At 50.5% G+C, this 20,470-nt stretch overlaps 2 protein-coding genes across 2 annotated transcripts; one reads left to right on the top strand and one right to left on the bottom strand.

The window, feature by feature from the left end:
* The first annotated feature begins 6 nt into the window (after positions 1 to 6).
* On the top strand, positions 7 to 1,035 carry SSTR4 (somatostatin receptor 4). The gene has a single exon (XM_011969838.1). The coding sequence runs from the start codon at positions 79 to 81 to the stop codon at positions 1,012 to 1,014; it is 936 nt and encodes a 311-aa protein (XP_011825228.1). The 5' UTR covers positions 7 to 78; the 3' UTR covers positions 1,015 to 1,035.
* Positions 1,036 to 10,348: 9,313 nt separating this feature from the next.
* On the bottom strand, positions 10,349 to 14,546 carry THBD (thrombomodulin). Its single transcript, XM_011969836.1, has one exon. It carries the CDS (start codon positions 14,377 to 14,379, stop codon positions 12,499 to 12,501), a length of 1,881 nt encoding a protein of 626 aa, XP_011825226.1. The 5' UTR covers positions 14,380 to 14,546; the 3' UTR covers positions 10,349 to 12,498.
* Positions 14,547 to 20,470: the final 5,924 nt, after the last annotated feature.

The following is a 20,470-nucleotide window of genomic DNA, read 5'->3' as shown; positions in this document are numbered from 1 at the left end:
TGTATTTACGCGCTGGTGTGCCTGGTGGGGCTGGTGGGCAACGCCCTGGTCATCTTCGTGATCCTTCGCTACGCCAAGATGAAGACGGCTACCAACATCTACCTGCTCAACCTGGCCGTCGCCGACGAGCTCTTCATGCTGAGCGTGCCCTTCGTGGCCTCGTCAGCCGCCCTGCGCCACTGGCCTTTCGGCTCAGTGCTGTGCCGCGCGGTGCTGAGCGTCGACGGCCTCAACATGTTCACCAGTGTCTTCTGTCTCACCGTGCTCAGCGTGGACCGCTACGTGGCGGTGGTGCACCCTCTGCGCGCGGCTACCTACCGGCGGCCCAGCGTGGCCAAGCTCATCAACTTGGGCGTGTGGCTAGCGTCCCTGCTGGTCACTCTCCCCATCGCCATCTTCGCAGACACCAGACCGGCTCGCGGCGGCCAGGCCGTGGCCTGCAACCTGCACTGGCCACACCCGGCCTGGTCGGCAGTCTTCGTGGTCTACACTTTCCTGCTGGGCTTCCTGCTGCCGGTGCTGGCCATCGGCCTGTGCTATCTGCTTATCGTGGGCAAGATGCGGGCCGTGGCCCTGCGCGCTGGCTGGCAGCAGCGCAGGCGCTCGGAGAAGAAAATCACCAGGCTGGTGCTGATGGTCGTGGCCGTCTTTGTGCTCTGCTGGATGCCTTTCTACGTAGTGCAGCTGCTGAATCTCTTTGTGACCAGCCTTGATGCCACCGTCAACCACGTGTCCCTCATCCTCAGCTATGCCAACAGCTGTGCCAACCCCGTACTCTATGGTTTCCTCTCTGACAACTTCCGCCGATCCTTCCAGCGGGTTCTCTGCCTGCGCTGCTGCCTCCTGGAAGGTGCTGGCGGTGCTGACGAGGAGCCCCTGGACTACTATGCCACTGCTCTCAAGAGCAGAGGTGGGGCAGGGTGGATGTGCCCCCCGCTCCCCTGCCAGCAGGAACCCCTGCAACCAGAGCCCAGCCACAAGCGCATCCCCCTCACCAGGACCACCACCTTCTGAAGAGCCCTTCCCCTACCCGTCCTGCGTGGCCACCTCCCAAGAGGTCGGCCCCATTCCTACAGCCCGAAGACTGCATCTCCTGGATGCTCACCTAAGCTCCACCATCTGTTCCTTCCGGCAGCCCATGTACCTGCCAGAGAGTGTCAGAACTCTTCTGCTGCTCTCCTCTCCCCTGCACTCTGGCTTTCGGAAGGATGCTTCCATATGGGTAGGACTCCTCTGGGAACTGGGCTAGGATATTAATCATTCCTGAATCTCTGGCTGTTCTTCAAGGACTGGGAAGCAGGAGGTGGTGAGAAATGAATGGCCCCTGTGTGTGGCTCGTTACAACCACTGCTTGGGAGAGGACTCAAGAGGGTGGAGGGAGGTAGCACCCTTCCTCTCTGCAACACTCTGCCTTGTGGTGGGAGCACACTTGTACAGGAGAGAGGAGGAAGGAAGATGCCCCCAAGCACCTGCCCTCTATATCCCTTCTTGGGCTCTTGTTAAGTGAGACTTATGTTAACAGCCAGGGGCACTTGCTTCCCTCCCCACTCACCCCTCACTTGGGAACACCTGCTTGCTGTCACAGCTGTCTCCCTGGGTTGCCCCGAGCCGGGAGCAGTCTTCCTGTGAGTAGAAAAGCTTTGGAGAGGCATGACATGGGGTTTATTGCAAGACAAAACCAGGTCAGTAATAACAAAGCAGAGATAATAAAAACCTCATCTAGCTCCTGTGATGTAATTTTTTTGTCCCTGATCCTTTGATGTGGGAACGTAAGAACTCATTAAGGCAGCAATTTATACTGTGGTGGTGAGTGGGAGAGGAGCCACGGGCGGGAAAAGCCGACCAGAGAGCAGTGAGGGATGAGAACCAGCCCAGGTTTTGGATAGAGGAGGCAGCTTCATCACCCCCTATTTTAGAATATCATCGTTCAGTAAAACATCAGCCACATTAGATATTAACATGTAAGCTGAACACAATAAAAGGCTGTATCTTTGTTGCCTGATGTGTTAACCAAAGGATAAATTATCTTTCCCACAGGGAAAGAGCTCAAGAAGAGCTTTAATTTTGCTTTCTGATAAAAGCAGGGGAGGGGACAAAGGAGAACTTGGAACACTTATGTTAGCATCTGGTGTGACAACATAGGAACATGTATGAAGTTTGGGGGGCCCACCTGGCTTAGCACTCAGAGACTACCTCTGAGTTTAGCCAGCCTGATTCTGGACAATCATTCTGGTGCTATGGGGAAGATGGTGTGGGGACGGGGAGAGACAGCCAAAGGGCAACACCCTGTGCTGTTCAGAGTGGTCAGCCTCACAGACCACTCTGAGAGAATGCGTAGCCATGTCTGTACTACGTACTAGAGACATGACTGTGGAATGGAAGTTTCAAAACTAAGTCACAGAACCCTCTGATCCTGCAAACACACATGCACACACACAGAGCTATCAACCATCCCTAATTTGTCGGTACCCACCAGGGATACCTTGGGCATCTGGAGTAAGACAGTCTCCATGTCTGTGGGTCTTGTGTAACCATAACTACTTGGAGGTTTTTTAAACTGCACCATTTCTTTGTTCCTCAGTGTCTGACAGTGCCTGCCAGGATGGGCATATGATAAATGTGGTTAAACGGAACTCCGAGGACCACCCAGGTTGATAGCAGTGAGGTGAGGGGTTCACAGCACTGGCAGTGGTCACCAGAGCTTCTTCCCAGCTTGTATGTGGGGTTGGGGGATCCTTTCTTTAGTGTCCCAGTGATCAGACTGGGCAAACTCTCTGATAAGCAAGGCGTGGCACCTATCGGGAGTCTTGGCAACACTAGTGTGTGGCTGCCCAGATTAGCATGGAATAAGACACATTCTATTTAGCAACGTCAACCTTTTAACTTAGTTGATGAAGGTTGAAGGAGAGGCAGCTACAGGTGATAGAAAGAAAAGTCTCTGAGAGGCAGGACACCTTAGCCTCAGCTACCCCGTGAGCAGTGATTTAACTTCTCTAAACCTCAGTTTCCCACTTGAAATATGCACCAAGGGAAGTTTCAAGTTTTGAGCTCTTTCCAGCTGTAAACTCTGCTGGCAGAGACACCGGGGGGACACACGAATCGGATGGTGGGAGGGTGGGAGATAGCACACTTCTCTGCTTAGTCCTCTTTCCATCACCGCTGGAAAATGAACGTGAACACTGCCCTTGACTCTGCAGTCATAAGTCATGAGGATGGAGGCGGGGTGGAGGTGGGGGGTGAGCCCACCCACTGCTCTCTTCTTCAGCTTCAAGTCCTTTTCAATTCCCTGGCAGCAGCAAGGCACCCTGAACACTTGTCGGGGCTGTGTTTAGAGCCCATCAACAGTGCTGCCAGCTTTACTTCCATCAACCCCAGGCTTTTGTAACAACTGGTTGCATGAAACCCTCCCTTGTAGTTTGTGTACAGAAGATTGCAATGAATTGAAGTCATGAGCCATACAGCCAGGATCCTGAAAGCCACTGACATACGTCACCTGCCTGGGAGACTTGCTTCGATGGTCATCTTGTTCTACCTACTAAGGCCAGGAGTCATAGCTATTGACATCGTTGTGAATAAAAACATTTTCTGCCACAGGTGGAAAAAGCCTTTTCTCATCCCTCCGTCCATCAGAGATCTTGCTTTTTCTTTTAAAAATTGTCTTTAATTTACCGTTCCATGACAAGTCAGGTGTTCCGTTTTCCCAGATGGTCAGGGAAGATGGTATTTGGGCATGACAGGCTCTCACTCAACAGGATACTTGCCCAGTTTGTCAGCTCTGATCTGTGAGCAAAGATGCATATGACTTTCGCACTTGTCTGTGAAATATTAGCTTCACTTTCGTTAAAGGCATCATAGCTAGCATTCCTTAGGTGCTAGAGGTGGATGAAAAGGATCAACTAAATGCAGCATGTTTCGGCCGCACTGCCTCAGAAACCAGACATGAATCCTAGCAGATGTGGGCATTGACACTCTTCTCTGAGAAGATGGAGGTAGTGAATCACCGCTGTCTCCCACATTCTCATTCCATAAGTAGATGACAGCATAGCCTCGGATTCCTTAAGGACAAATGTTAGAATCCTAGGGCTGTGTTTTCTGAGACAGCTCCACCATGGTGTACGCCGTCAACCAGCAGCACACCCTGGAAACTGTCTTGCTGACTAGCATGCAGGTGAGTATACATGCGGACAGTTTGCTGAGTGCTTCTCTCAGGCAGTGCAATAGGTTTTGAGACAAAATGATGAATCTACAAAGGCAGCTTCTGCCTTCATGGAGCTTGGAGGTTTAGTGGCAAAAGATATGCATTAATCAAATAAGCACAGAAATGAGAGTACAGTTCTAAACCTAAATAAGCACTATACGGGAAAGGAATATGCTTTCTAAGAGATGATAAAAGAAGCTGCCCTTGACTCAGAGCAGGCTTCCCCCAGGAAAATGGCTGGAGATGACCTCCTCTGAAGGGTACCTGGGCATTAACTAGGAAAGGAAGCGGCGGGGCACAGGGTATTCCTGTAAGCTCTAAGCAAAGGGAACAGCATGTGCAAAGGGCCTGCAGTGGAAGGCACCGAAGGGCTCAATGTGACCTACAGACCACAGGGGCATGTGAGGCACTGGCAGGCACATGAGTAGGAGCCCAACGCCTTCTATGCCACCTCAAGGATGAGGACTTTGCCCTAAGAGCCAGGGGTCAGTGGTGCAAGCTCTAATGAGGGGCTTGGGTCTGCCTAGTAAAAATAGCCTATCAAAAGCTCTGAGGTCCTTGTGAAATTGAGGCTCACATGCCTCTGCTCTTCAGGGAGGGGTTGATCATGTCCTTCTTTCCAACTTTCATCAACTTTATATCAACTGAAAGGCAGGGTCCTCAATCCTGTGAAGGAATGGACTTTAGTGCTTAACAATGGGGGCACTTTCTGAAATGAGGGAGAACTTATGTAAAAAAATGCCTAGAATGGGAGTATTGACTTTCTACAAATAAAAACATGTGGCTTCCTATTGTCAAAAGACACCATGAGCATCCACCTGCTGCAACATAGCACTTGAAATGACTGGATTCCTGGGGCTCTATCTGCCTAGAGAGTGGGGCTTCCAAAGGTCAAAACTCACCCAATGTGGATGTGTGTAGAAGGGGAGAGAGGACAGATTGAAAGGCATGCAGACCAGGGCCTAGTCCCGGCTCTCCTGCTTCCAGCCCACAGTGGCCCAGGGAAGGCTGCATTCCTGTGTGGAGAGGACAGAGCGACAGTATCCACCTGCAGGTGCACAGTGACACACAAAGTCCATGTTCCTGGCCCAGGGGAGGTAGGTTTACCATTCAAATGGTGACTGCTTCATGACTCAGAAGGAGGAAGAGGGAGCTGGTGCAGAGTTGGGTGTCTTTTTTCATTTTTTTTTTTAAATCAGGCTTTCATTAGTGTTCTGAGGAGGCTGTAATTTCTTTTTAATCTATTTTTTTTTTTTTTTTTTTGAGACAGAGTCTTGCTCTGTCGCCCAGGCTGGAGTGCAGTGGCCGGATCTCAGCTCACTGCAAGCTCCGCCTCCCGGGTTTATGCCATTCTCCTGCCTCAGCCTCCCGAGTAGCTGGGACTACAGGCGCCTGCCGCCTCGCCCGGCTATTTTTTTTTTTTTTTTTAGTAGAGACGGGGTTTCACCGTGTTAGCCAGGATGGTCTCGATCTCCTGACCTCGTGATCCGCCCGCCTCGGCCTCCCAAAGTGCTGGGATTACAGGTGTGAGCCACCGCGCCCCGCCTTTAAGGATACTTTCAGTTAAAACGTAGCATACCCAGAAAGGTCTCGATCTCCTGACCTCGTGATCCACCCGTCTCGGCCTCCCAAAGTGCTGGGATTACAGGCTTGAGCCACCGCGCCCAGCCTTTAATCTATTTTTAATTGAAGTATAATTTACATATGGTAGAGTGTTCTCTTTTTAGTTGTATGGTTCTATGAATTTTGACATGCAAATTTTTACATTTGACTAACTATTGCCCTAGTCAAGATTGGGACTGTTTTGGTCAACATCCACTTCCCTCTTAGTGGCTGTGATTTATGGCCAAGGAAGCAGGACACAAATAGCATGGGAAGGATCTGAGGAAGTACAGAATTGGAGATGGTGCTATCCCCAAATCCAGGAAAGCCACCTGGTTATACCATTTCCCAAGCTCCTTCCCCCAGACTAGGAGACCTCAACTAGTTTACATAGGAAGCTACAGCCCTCTTGACTTTATGGATCTGAAAAGAAGTGTCCTGGACTCCAGATACCACCTGGAGAAACTAGAGGGTTGAATATGTCCCTGGGCAAGCTGCTAATTCCATAATGACTTCGTGATCCTTTACTCCAAGCACTGGAGAGAGGGTATGGATTCCACTCCAAGCTCCTTTCCAGCCAAACAGAGCAGAGTGTTCCTCAAGACCCAGCCCCATCCAAAAACCACCATTTCCATTTGTCACAGGCCTCCAGGCAGCTTGCTGTTGAGTTTGCTCTTCATTTTAGTTCATGTTTATCATGGCTGTATCCTGTGCTCTGGAGAGTCATAGACAAATTAAACAGTGAAACTGGGACTTGCCCCATGCCCTTCTCAGACTTTCCATTCTCCTGGCACTACCATTGGGTTTCTGTAGTACTACCTTTTTGGAGGAGGGGGAAAATACATGACGAAAGACTGTAGTCAAACCCTGGCAACGGCTCACTGAAAATGGTGATTTGGGATTATTTGAGCATTTCAGAACAAATTTATCAAAAGAGGGGGACAATGAACAAGGCGTAGGATCTCCAGAGAGTTTGTGGAAGGTGGGATCCATGTTCTCAAAGGAATTAAATCAAAATAAGGCAGGAGGCAGAGGGAAAAGGGGAGGAATGAGGGAGACTGTTGAAAAGCCCCTCTCCTCTTTGCCAAGTAGAGCAAAGCTTTGCTGGACAACAGTGGGGTAACGTAACATTTAGGGACAGCATTAATGAGAAGCCAGAAAGAAGATTTGAGACAGGCAAGTACAGAGGTTATATTGCCAGGTGTTGAATATGCAGAAGATAAGTGGGTTTTGTCTCAGGATAATATCCGTATAAAATTAGCTATTTTAACAGATTTCCTTCAGGCAGAGATTCAAGGAAATATCTGGCCTGTGGCCCAGGTCGCATAATTGTCACAGACCCCAGCTTTGACTCTTGGTGTTTCTCATTGGATTCCTGAAACCCTCTGCTGTCTGCTCCCCATCTCCAGTGGGTGTGACCTTGAGTTAACCCATCCCCAGGGTTCTTTTGTCTTTTGCAATCACACTTTCAAAATACCCTGAAAAGGATTTCAATTCTATTAGAATCTGATGTTAAAACAATATTTAGTTTCTCTTGTAAGAGGAAATCAGTTGTTTGCCTACATCTGAACCTGCTAACCAAAAAAAAAAAAGGAGGAAGGGAACACTCAAAACAAAAAGAGATAACGCTGAGCCCAGGGCATTCATTCTAGAAAAGAAAGAAAGAACTGGGCACTGCCTGCATTGTTTTATGAAGAAATGCCTGTAAAGGTCAGGCAATGTATTTTGGGTACCCCTACTGAGCTATAACCATGAAGAAAATGTGTTTTCATGCATTATTTGCAACCTCAGTTTTCCTTGAATAGATGATATAATAAGGAATCGCATTCAACAGAGAACAGCAAGCGTCTCCAGAAGGTAGGAGGTGGGGGATCTTCTGTCCCCTGGCCCCATCCACAACCATAATGTCTTTCGAAGGAATGTCACCTGCAGGAACCTCCCTCCGTACCTCTGATAGGAGGCCTGGCTCTGCCGGGGCCAGATCTGTGTGTCTCTTTCTCCTTTGGGCCCTGAGAAATGGAGAAGGGCACTCTGGAACATGTTCTTCCTCCTCTGAGCCTCCCTGGGAGAACAGCAGAGGGAGTCTCTGCCCCCTGTACTTGACTAGGCCTGGTGAGAAGGGAAAATAAGCTGAAGCCTTCAAAGCTAGATTTTAAAGTGACTGAGTGTTGGAGCTCACTTCTTACCTGGCACAAAAGTCTTCCCGTTTAAGCCATGATAGATGCCTGCAAATCCAACATTACACTTCTCTGGCATTGACAACATCACTCCAAGCAACTGCATCTTCCCTTGATGGAACAGTCTCCACTTTGTGCAACCTTGAGTTTGCCCCTAAGACACTCATGATTCCAACACAGCTTTTTTTCTGTACTCATTTATGCATCTACCAGTTCACTGGCACACAAGTAAACAGTTATTGGACATCTACTGTGGGCCAGAAACTGAACTTATTGCCTCACCTAATCTTCTTGGAAACCTCGTGAGATGGCACTGCTTGCACCCGTCTTATAGCCTTTGAAGGGTGATGTGGTGCCCTTGGCCATGTGACCAGCAGGTGTCAGGCTGGGATCACACCCAGGTGTGTATGCTGCTCACACCACATATTAGCCCTGCGGGGTGCTTACAGCAGAAATTGTGCAGGTTCCTGCCCAAGAGGGACATGTAAATACATCTAGAAGTAGTTGTTATCTTCCCAAACAATGCAGTACATAAATTGAATCCCAGCGCACTCTTATCAAAACTCCTTGAGTACACCCACTTGCACCTAGAACATTTTTCAATGTCATTCTTTCAGTCTTTCTTTCAGTGTCTTTGACCTACAGCCTCTACAGTCATCTCCCACTGCTTGTATCTCTCTTTCCACCTCTTCAGCTCCCTTGCAGCCCGTCTCACCTCATTCACTATGCTCAGTGGGCTCCACCAGGCCTCTTCCTGGTGCAGGGCCTTCGCGGTGTGATTCTTCCCGCCTGGACTGCCTCCCCCTCCAGTTTGCATTTGACAAGCCCCTCCTTCTCCTTCAGGTCTGGTGTTAAGTGTCAGCTTGTCCAGGACGTTCCCTCTAGTCCTCCACTCTAAATCCTGCCTCCCTGGTGTGCCTTTTCAGAGTGCGCTGTGCTTTTCTTCCCCTGCACTTATCACTGTTTCTAAGTTAAGTGCAATTTGGGGATGATCAGTTGTTTCACGTCTTTCTCCCCTGCCAGAGTCTAGCTTATATGGCAGGGACTAGTCATTGTACCTATCACCATGAAAGGCACAGAGTAAGTGCTCAGTGGATAATTGCTGAACTAATCTAAGAAAAGAGGTGAGAATTGGGGGAAAAAAAGATAACAAAGCCATTTGACTTAAAAAATGAATTCTGTTTGCTTTATAACAGCAGGCTAAGAAAAAAAAAAACAAAACTTGAATGCTGGCTTATCCAGAAATACCACCTTGGCTTTCTTGCCCCAGCCTTTCATGCTGTGAAATACCACCAGCATCTGGTCCCTGGGAGTTTCCGTCAGACCTGGATGTCCAATGATGTGAACAGAAAGCAGAGACCACTCAGGTTGACCCATGGCACTGGTTTCATTAGGTCTGTCCTGATTTTAAATGCTCAGGGACAGTTTTTAAAGCTAACTGATTTGTTTATGTGGTCCTGGTGTCTTTCCCTGAGAGGCACTGTGGCTATTTAGCGTTTTTAGAATCTCAAGTTCAGATGAGACCGGTAAACAGAGCTGCTGATCCCCCAGGCAGCAGGAAGTGAGGAGGACAGGGAAGCTCAGGGTCCCACACAACTAATGTCCTGGGGCCCAAGATGCCTCATGAAGGTTTTTGCCTCTGGGTTTTGAAAGTGTGTTTTGGTCTTCCAGTGTTCCTTAAGAAAATGCCCTTCTTCTGGAATAACAAGAAATCCTAACGCAATGAGGTCCTACAAGTCGATTTGACAGTGACTAGGAGCAGACCCTTTTGAAAAACAGAAGGCTGGGTAACAGGGGCAAACTGTAAGGTATCACTGTCTTCTCTGGTCTCCCAGCCTCATTTACCTGCAACTGGCCTGCCCCCACTTGTGTAGCTCTTCACAAAGATTTAGACTACTCCTTAGGGAGAGCGTGGCTCAGCTTGTTTTCTCCATAGGGCATGGTGCATGGCAGCTGCCCCAGCACACACACTACAGCCATCACTTCATCTGCAATGGATGTCAAAATCTCCAACCCTGTCTTCACAATAACCACTCAAACTAAAACTCACGAGTTTGGCATTATCCAGATATATAAAGCATTTGAATATTTGCCTGGACTCTACTTTAATTTCTTCTTTAAAAAATCTTTCTGGGCCCTGCATATTGCATTCAGCCAGCCCTACCATCCTAGAAAAGTGAGCCGAAGAAATGTGTGCATTGAAAAGGCGAAGTTTTTAATCTCCAACAGAGATGAGAATGATTTCATACTGGATGAGACATTTAGAAATGAATACTTGAATTAGAGCCACAAACTGAGACCCTTCATGACTACAGTGAATTTGGATATCTCGCAGAGGAGATAACGCCAAACCATACACAGGACACACAGCTGGGATTCGCCAGATGCCCCAGGAAGGGTTTATTTAATTCATTCCAACAAATAATCCTATAATGTGTTTAAAAGCACAGAGACCCAAGTCCTCATATATGAAGTTGTTATGGTTACAGAAGGAAAATAAATAAATATCTGTGCACACAGAGATAGTATGAAATCATTCTACAGTGAAAATCATAGCCTCTAGAAAAAGCTTTGAAAATCAGAGATGGTGCCATCACCAGACAACACAAGTGCTGGGGTACAGGGCAGGCCTCCCTGCTTCTCATAGCATTTGCGTAGTTTGTGAGTCCCATTTAATGACATACAATGAGGGCACTGGGGGAGGAAAAGTGAACAGACACACAACCCGAGAGCACACTGTCATTTGTTTATTTTGCACAAGTGATGTCATAAGCAAGGATTTTGCCTGTGTTCTAGTTTTTCTCCAATAAATAAATAACTATGTACAAATATATTGAGTTTACAAAATAGAAGAGGAAAACCTTTGTCTTACAAAAGATACATTTCTATGATACATTTATTTCCATATACTGAAGCAGGATTTCATTCCTGGCTTAGTTGAACCAAAGACCTTGCAGATCCTGTGTGGCAGTGTCTAGAGCTGTGTACCTAGTCTTTTCTAGCAAAGAGCAAAGCTACACAATGAAAATTCCTCAGTTTCTTGACAATAAGGGCCTGACTTGGCCTGCTACTTATGACTGATCCATATTTAATGTGTTCCAGAAAAATTGGAAGCAGTCTGGAACAGTTGTCCTCAAATTACTGAGTAGACACACCCCCTGCTGATCTTGTTAAATATAGATTCTCATGAACTAGATGGGGTGGAGCCTAGGATTCTGCATTTCTAACCAGCTCCCATGGGCAGCTTCCAATTCTTGTTCAGGGGCCACATTCCAAAAGGCCTCTCTGAAATGGTAGAAATTCTCTGAGGACCTGATTAAGGCTAGGCCCTAATTGGGCATCCTCCAGTATCCATTCCCAAGCTCCCAATTCCACAAGACCAGTAGAGCTGGTTTTATTTTGGTCTACCAGTGACAAGAACAGTGAGAGTCAATTGCTAATTGGCATGAATCTTGCAGTTCAAAACTTTCTTAAACTGTTTCCTGGGTGCTTGTCTCTTCTCTCAATCTAGAGCAACCTTCTCAACATTTTCAACACTGTCAAAAACAAGTAATAACAACAAAAAAGGAAACTGCATAAGAAGATTAGCAACAATTACCATTTTTCAGTACAAATCAAAACAGCAACAAAATTCAGGCTCACTGTTTAAAAATAAAGATAAAAACCTCTTTGGGTGTAATTTCTATGACAGTCCAGCAACATCAATTTAATACCTGTTACATCTCAACATTTGTTTAAAATTATTTCGCTCTGAGAACCTGAAATTTCAGGATAAATTAGCAAATCTGGTGAAAAAGCAAATGGCCATTTTTACTTTTAGTGTTTTTATTTCTGTTTCACGTAGGCGTTCTGTCTGAGCAGATAGCTAAGAGCAAAAGAAGTAGGGTCAGGCACAGGTAGGGTGACTCAAGTGAGTTGGCCCAGTTCCTGGGCTGAGAAAACTAGGAAGAATGGGGAATAAATGGGGCTTGCTTCATAAATGTGAGAGGGCTAGGAAAAAAACAAATTCACCAAGATAGTTTAGCTGTCACATGACATGTGGGAGTCTGGAGAGAGACAGAGAGAGACCGGAGAGCCGTGCAAAGTGGATACTGGAGACATACAGGTAGGAACAAAGGATACAAACAAAAACCTAGATACTTAAAAAAAAATAAATATTTTGGTCATCCCTAGCCCACGAGGACAAGGTCTGCCCAAAAGGCTCTCGACCAATAACGCTCACCCTCCTGCGCCCAGTGACGAGGACCTGGGACACATCGCAGTCTGTGTCTTCGTTGCAAAATTGCCATCTCTGCCCAGTGGTCCAGTGACGTCAAGGAAGAGGCCGAGGCTCATTCTCCTCTCTCTAATCACTCCCTCCCCAGTTAGCCATGGAATCGAAGAAAACAGCTTGGGGGTGCGAGGAGGGTCTTCTCCAGCTGTAATGCCAACTAAGGTGCTTTGGGTAGCAAAGCTGGGGGTGAGGAGGCCCAGGAGGGAGAGAAAGGCCACGCCAAAGCCGGGCTCCTGGACGGAGGCCGCTCAGAGTCTCTGCGGCTTCCGCTCGGTCCGCACGGGCTGCAGCACTACCTCCTTGGAAGGGGCCGCGCACTTGTACTCCATCTTGGCCCTGGCGGCGCCCTGCTTCTTGCGCAGGTGGCAGAGGAGCGCCAAAAGCGCCACCACCAGGCACAGGCTCGCGATGGAAATGCCTATGAGCACGCCCGAATGCACGCGCCCCACGGCCGGGGGACTCGAGGTGCAGCCGGGCGTCGGGCCTGGGGGGAGCTCCCCAGAGCCGTCATCACCACCATCCACTTCGGCGGAGTCACAGTCTTTGCCAATCAGGCGGACACGGGCCGAGTCGGGCCCGCAGATGCACTCGAAGGTACCAGGGAGATTGCGGCACACCCCAGAGCAGTAGCCGCCGTTTTCGCACTCGTCGATGTCCGAGCACATGAAACCGTCGTCCAGGATGTAGCCGTCAGGGCACTCACAGTTACCCCGGGTGTTGGGGTCGCAGTCGGCTGGACAGGCAGTCTGGTTGCAAAACATCTGACACCTGTGCGGCTCGTGGGGAATGGGCGCGAAGCCCTCCGCGCAGACGCAGAGGTAGCTTGTTTGGTTCAAGGGCTGGCACTGGTACTCGCAGTTGGCTCTGAAACACGGGTCCACGGGCTCCACACACTCGCCGTCCACCAGGTCGTAGCCAGGTTTGCAGTGGCACTCGAAGCCACCCTGTGTGTTGACACAGCGCTGTGGGCACGGACTGGGCACCAGCAAGCAGTCATCCACGTCCTCGCACCGGTGTTGGTCGGTCGCCAGCCGGTAGCCCGTCTCGCACATGCACGAGTAGGAGTCCGGCTTGTCGGGGTTGGGAACGCAGAAGTGCTCACAGAGGTCGTTGCAGGAGTGCGTGCAGGAGCGGCCGTCTGCCTGCAGGGCGGCGCCGGCTGGGCACAGGCAGCGGGGAGCCCCTGCGATCGTATTGCACGCGTGCTCGCAGCCGCCGTTCTCCACGCTGCAGTCCCAAGCGCCCGGCGCCTCCCTAGCCCAATGCCCCTGGACCGCTTTGGGCGGCGCGGCGCACATCAGCTCTAAGCCGAGGGGCGCCACCGCGGCGGAGCTGCCCACCGGCAGCGCCTGGAAATCCGCTCCGCGGGCCGCAAACGGGGTGCCGTAGGTGATGGAGACGGCAGCAGTCGCGGCGCCGGGCTCCACAGCCAGGGGCCTGCAGGTAACTGGGAAGTAGAACTCGCAGAGGAAGCCATCGGCCTTCACATCGCACTGCTGCTCCTCCCAGACCGGCTCGCCGGGCGCAGTGGCCCCAGCAGCGGAGACAGCGACGCACAACGGGCCGCAGAAGGGAGCCCCATTGAGGTCGAGCCGCGCCCACCTGCTGTAGCTGGTGTTGTTGTCTCCTGTAACCCACTGGAAACCGCGCAGGGGCCCGAGGGGCTTGGGGTCGCCGCAGCCGGGTGGCAGCTGAAGGCCGATCCAGAGGCGCCGGCTAACGCCGCGGTCGCCGCTCAGTAGCAAGGAAATGACATCGGCAGCCACTGAGGAGCGCACTGTCATTAGGTGGCCCCGCAGTCTATTGCAGATCTGACTGGCATCGAGGAAAGTCGCGGGGCCCGGGTAGAGCGCGAAGCAGTCGTGCTCCACGCACTGGCTGCCACTGGGCTGCGGTTCTACGGGTGCGGGGAACCCCGGGCCGGCCAGAGTCAGCACGCCAAGGAGCAGGACCCCGAGCATGTTACCCAGGCGCACAGCGTGCAGGCGCCGAGGAAAGCGCTGGCACTGAGACTGGGCCGTGCCGGAGCAGAGGAGCGCAGGACGCGGATGGCGACAGCCGCTCCTGTCCATCCCAGCCCAGACACCTCTGGCCGCGGCGCGCAGCCCCTGCGAGGCAGCCTCTGACATGAGGATCGGCCGGGGCACGAGTTTATAAGTGCGCGGCCCTCCCTCCCTGGACGTTCGGGAAAAGGAAGGAAGTGCCTAGTGGGAAGGGCTGATGCCGCATACTCGGATTGCTGGGTTCTCTGGCCGCCCTGCGCCCGCCCTCGCGCATGGGATCACCTCGCGGGGATGAGTAAACTCTGCCCTGGCGCAGGGAAGTTCTCGGGCGGGGCCGGTAGGGGCAGGCGCCAGGGAAGGCCAGCACCCCTGTAGCGAGACGACTGTCCCCGCCCCCACCACTCCGGCCCCCATGCGTGCAACCCTCTTTCATCTCTTGGTTCTCCTTTCTTTCTTTTCATACATGTTACGGCCACTTCCAAGGAAAGCCTGGATTGCAGAGCTCTGGGAACCGGAGACTTCAGAGAAGAGGGCTTTGAATGGAGCGTGGGGGAGATGGTGCACAGGACCTGCAGGACGCTGGGAGGGGTGATCGGCACCAAGGGAACTTTGGCAGGAACTGCCTAGGACGTGGACTTCCCCAAAGACAGGATCGCAAGGAGAAACAGCTGGATCCCATCCCCGGCCTGGGTGCCTGGCTCAGGAAACCAGCGGAGCGTTTGGCCTCACAGGACAGTGGGTGTGGCTGGGGTGAAGGGGCAGGGCGGGGAAGACTGGCCTAACACCAGCGCCCTCTGCCCTATGGCTGGCCAGGGACCCGCAAGTCCCTGGGCACGCACGAGTCAACGCCAGACTCCATTTCGTCGGGTGGGGAAACCGCGGGGACACCGTCAGGGCGCCGAGGTCCGGACCCCGCTCAGAGGCCGTGGCAGGTGGATTGCTGCGGCGCCGGGTAGGAGCAGGCGCGTGGGAGCAAGTCATCCTGGCCAGTTTCGGTCCAGCATCCGAGGGACGTGCTTCTCTCACCTCAACAGAGTGGCTGGCAGTGCCCTCGGGGGAGGCGCTGCGGGATCCCAGCGGATCCTACCCGGGTCGGCTAAGGAGGTTTCCATTTCGTCCAGAGGCCGAATTGATACCGAGGTGCATAGAAATATCACTTGCTTGGCAAAGGGCACTGAAGAGCCACGGTCCTGTGGATGGGCAGGGTGGGGAGGGCTGGAGGGGGAGATGGGAATCTGTCGCTTTCGACCTCATCAGGTAGTACACTTACCGGGAATGCGGAAGAGTGTGTCTCCCCCTCAGGTCGCCCCCATAATGGTGAGAGACAAACGGTTTAAAAACACCCTTGAGCCGAGATCGCGCCACTGCACTCCAGCCTGGGGGACAGAGCAAGACTCCTTCTCAAAAAAAAAAAAAAAAAAAAAACACCCTTGCCTCTCTCCTCTACTGTCCTCACAACGAGCGCCAGGGGGCGGCGCTGTCGAGCTCTAAACAAAGCCAAGGAAGTTGGAGAAGTTTCGGTCTAAAAAGGGTTAAGGTGTAGGAGCACATAGGCCTCCGTCTGGGGTTGGAAGCTGCGTTCCCGGGCAGTTCCGCGTGGATTCCGCGGCGTTCACCTCTTGCCTCCAGGGCCCCGTAGATCCCGGACTTTAAACAAGAACAGAGAGTATGGCCTCTGCACGTGCGACAGACACGCACCGGTGGGGTGGACCCGGCTGGACTGGACTGACCTGCAGTGACCAAACGGGTGGGGCGTGGACACTCTGAAACTGAAAGGGGCTAGCACCACTCTCCCGCCCCATACTCCCCAGCGCCTTGGGGCAGAGAGCCTCAAAACATCCCGCTGAGCTGAGCTCTGCGCTGGGAAGGCCGCCCCAGCTCCCAGAAACCAAGGAGCTGCTGGACACGGGGTTCTGAAGCTCCCGGAATACACACAGCTGCACCTCCTCTGATGCGGACTCCCTGGGAAGAGGAAGGGAAGAGCAGCAGATAGGACAGTAGGGCTGTCCTCGGCGGGAGCAGGCAAGCGGTGGCTGCCCGGGCTGAATCAGGGGGTCGTGACTCCGGTGCACAGCTTGCCTAGCGGAACGCAAAAGCAAGGCTGCCTGGGGTGCCGCCGTGGGGGTGAGGGCGGAGCCTCAGGGGCAGGAACCTCGTTGAGGCACTGCCGAAAGGTCTCCGAATATGGGGACAATTCCCAGAGTGAATGAGACAAGAGAGGGGACAGGATCAGTTACAGAATCAGAGACCAGTGCAAAGTGAAAATGTGGGGTCCCTTGTTCAATTACAAGGATTTCAAGACTGTGATAGCAAAGCGTTAAACAAGGAGTGGGGCCCTGGGGGGCTGATGAGCAGGACCCTTCTGAACCTGCCAGCCCTAAAAGGGACTGAGGGACACTGAAGGATCGATCTCACCCCACACCAGGCTGGTTGCATTCTTGGATGGATTCTAGCTGATTCACCACCACAGTGTTTCACTGGACGTCCTATACAGGTACACTTGCACCCATTACACATTCTTGGAAAGAAAAAAAAAAAAAAAACAGTGTGAAAACAGCCCCAGTAACTGAGTCCACTAAGAACTCAGTGATGTCTGTGAAACTTGGATCAACCCTATATGAGGAGGTGCAGATGTTGGATGTTTCTGTATTAGAAAGAAACTAGAGCAACAACAGATAGGAGCAGAGCATTGCCCCATGGGTGGCACCACAGTGTCTAGGTTGCCCTGCAGAAGGATGGGTGGACATGACCCACTTGGCTTTCCCACCTGTCAGGGCTTTACCCCTGGCCCTCAGGATACCTTCGCCTTTTGGTGCCTACCTTCAGCCGCTTCGTTTTTCCTCTCCAGCCAACACCTTGGAGGCTTTGCATATTTTAAACTACCTTCTGGTGACTGAATGCCCCCTGTCTCTGTTCTTGCCCCATCCTTATCTTCCTATCTGTGCCCCCTGCACACCAGGGTGGGCCACTCCCTCCCACCCCTTTGCAGGTAACACATCCACTTCCCACTCTTTGTCCCAGTTCCTGGCCCAGCACCCTCACTCTGGCCCACCAGCAGCATTGCTTTACTCCTGAAACACCTCTCTTGAAGAGCACTCATCTGGTCCTAAATACTGTTGCCAAAATCTTGTTTTCAGCCATCTTTCTAGAAGCCTTGGTGCCATTTGCACTTGTGACCCTTCACCATTCTCAGGGCTCCTCCTCCAATTACTTTTGAGACACATGTTTTCCTCCCCTCCTCTCTTGTGAGCCTTGAGGAGGCCCCTGGGATCCTCTTGTCCCACCCACTAGCGTGGTCATTCTCAAGGTTCTGCTGGTGGTCTTCATCATCTCTTTACAATCCACCTTTTGCTGAACTTACCCATTCCCCTGGCAGTGATAGCAGTGTCCAAGGAGATTGGGGAGGGGGTATTCTAGAAGGCACCCCACTCCATCTTTCCCAGTATCAATAGTTGGTCCACTGAGGTTTTAAACCATGCATTTGCCTTTGACTTTCTGCTCTCCTTCATCGTCTGCCCAGTTTTTGTGTCTTGTTTCCCCTGATCACTGCTCCTGCCTTCTCAATTTATGCTAAGACAGCTGGGTCTCCAGCTCTTTTCCTTGCTGCTTTTCTCTCCAGCTCTCCACTGTGGCTGAGGTCACCCTGATCCTCATACTGCCTCAGTGCTGCACCTGCCCACTGGAAGAGCCTATGCTCTTTCCCCTCCGCACTGAAGATGCTCGCGATAGTGCCTCTCTACTCTGTGGCCACAGATGAGGAAATTTGCACGCAAGGGGCTGTGCTGGAATTTGGACCCAGAGCCTGCACCCCTTCCACCTCACAAGGCTTCAAGGACCGGTGTTCTACTGGTCCCCATGAATGCGGAAACGTCCTGGCAAGGGAGGCTCCTGCTCGCTGTCAGAGAAGCACCTTGTCCACTCACCTCCACCCTGTGGTCCATATCTCTGCCTCTGCCAGCGACATTCTCGTCTGCCAGGCTCTTCAGCCACTGAAATCTTTTCCTTCGTTCAAGTCCCAGTTCAAGCTTCCTCATCAGCAAGTTTTCTGAATAACCCAACCAGAACTGATCTGTCTGTGACTCCCATAGACAGGTCGTTTTCTGAGCAATTTAATACTCATTACTCCCTCCCTGCTCTGTACCTAATCATGCACATACCACACTTTTTGATGCAGTCCAGATTCCCACACATCTTTGTATCCCCTTGCACCTAACAGCACACTTTGTAACCAGACAGTGCCCAGGACTTATTAGAGCACCTGTGGTAGATGTTTCTTTGTCCTCTCCAGGGTGATTTTCTCACATTCACCAGCAAAGACGAGGATGGGGGCCCTCAGAGTCTCAGGGTGAATTAAAAGTGTGAACTTTGGAGCCAACTTGGCTGCATTGGAGACCCAGCTCCAGCATTCACAAGTTTTTATTTGTTTTAAGATTTGACTGATAACCCCTCCCCTTTGTAGCTCAGTTTCCTTGACTGTGTAATGGGAATAGTCCCTCCTTCAAAGTGTTAGGATGAAGATTAAATGGGTTATACGCGTAAAGCATTTAGAACAGAGGAGCCGTAGTCAACTCACAATACATTTTAGCAAAAGAGAAAACACTCAAGTCCCTAGAATTTGGATTCTTCCTCTGATTGTATTCAATATCCAGCATGGTTTCTTGTCCATGGTAGGGACTCACCAAATGTCTGTTGGATTTAATTTGTTCCAGCCAAGATAATAACAATAAGCAATTGTGAAAAAATCGGGGATGGAGGCATAGGGAAGAAATTGAAGCATGTCCTGTCTCAGGCTTCCCATCTGCCCCAGAGACATCCATAGTGACTCCCCATTGCCCAGGTGTGGAAGCCGAAGGCCAGAGAGAATCAGTGACTCTCCAAAGCCACACAGCTTGTAAGCGGTGAAACAAAGATTCACTAGCCCGTGGTAAGGGTGAAATAAGTACAATGTAGAGTATGTCTGAGACCCCGTTTTGCCACATATTGGCCAACTTGGCTGAGTTATTTCAATCTCTGGTGTTCTTTCCCCAAAACTAGAAATATAATATTTAATATATAGGATTAGTGTAAAATCAAAACAGAAAATGCACACAGAGTGACTATTACTTTTCTTGGAACACAGCAGCTGTTTAACACATACAGTTGTTACTACTGGCAAAAAAAAAAAAAAGAAAAAAGAAAAAAAAAAAGCTTTATCAAAGACCCCTGTGGTCACTGGTATCCATCTAGGAAGTCTGACTTTTTATTTATTTACAGACTGATACTGACTTTTGAGACAGAGTCTCAAAATCTGTAGCCCAGACTAGAGTGCAGCAGTGTAATCATGGCTCACTGCGGCCTTAACCTCCCAGTTCAAGTGATCCTCCTATCTCAGCCTCCAGAGTAGCTAGGACTACAGGTATATGCCACCACACCCAGCTGATTTTTTTCTTTTGTGTGTATGTGTAGAAATGGGGTCTCACTATGTTGTCCAGGCTTATCTTGAAATCCTGGGCTCAAACAATCCTCCACCTCAGCCTCTGAAAGTGCTGAGATCACATGCATGAGCCACTGTGCCCAGCCAAGTCTGGCTTTTTAGAAGGAAGTTTCTGCTTGATGTCTGTGGAGGAGGCTGGACCAACTACCTGGGCAGTGAACAGACTTCAGCCATTTTTATTGAAAGCAAACCTATGTGAATGTTGTTAGAACAGAGATGAAAAGGAGTCCACAGACAGAAGGGGGCCCTAGTGGCATTGTGCTGACCCCATACATACCTTAGTCGTATTTATAATACACTAAAAATACTAAAATGCAAATGTAAAACTTAAGTCTCTATGGCTATGTAGCAGTATATAAATTCAAGGATGGACAAATAACTGTTAAGTAAATGTTGTCTAATAACTGCAGCATGTTAGAGCAAAACAAGTATTTTGCTAAATTTTGGCACTTACTCAGGCTTTCTTAAAGAAATAGGGTAAAAGTGGACAATTCTTTGTTGGTCCATTCTTCAGAATAAACTTTATTTGTCTGTTGCTTGTAAAAGAAAATATGTTGCATATCCAAAAAACCATACCGCTAATATCATACTCAACGGTAAAACATTGAAAGCCTCCTCCCTAAGGTCAGGAACAAAACAAGAATGTCTGCTCTTACCACTTCCGTTTAACATGCTGGTGATTCCAGAACAGTTAGCTATGAAAAGGAAATTTAAAAGTCCAGGCTGGAAAGGAACAAATAAAAC

The sequence above is a fragment of the Mandrillus leucophaeus genome, unplaced genomic scaffold, assembly GCF_000951045.1.
Source record: "Mandrillus leucophaeus isolate KB7577 unplaced genomic scaffold, Mleu.le_1.0 Scaffold913, whole genome shotgun sequence".
Lineage (NCBI taxonomy): Eukaryota > Metazoa > Chordata > Mammalia > Primates > Cercopithecidae > Mandrillus > Mandrillus leucophaeus.
Note: the sequence above shows the minus strand (reverse complement) of the source record. Positions and strands in the feature narration are given on the sequence as shown.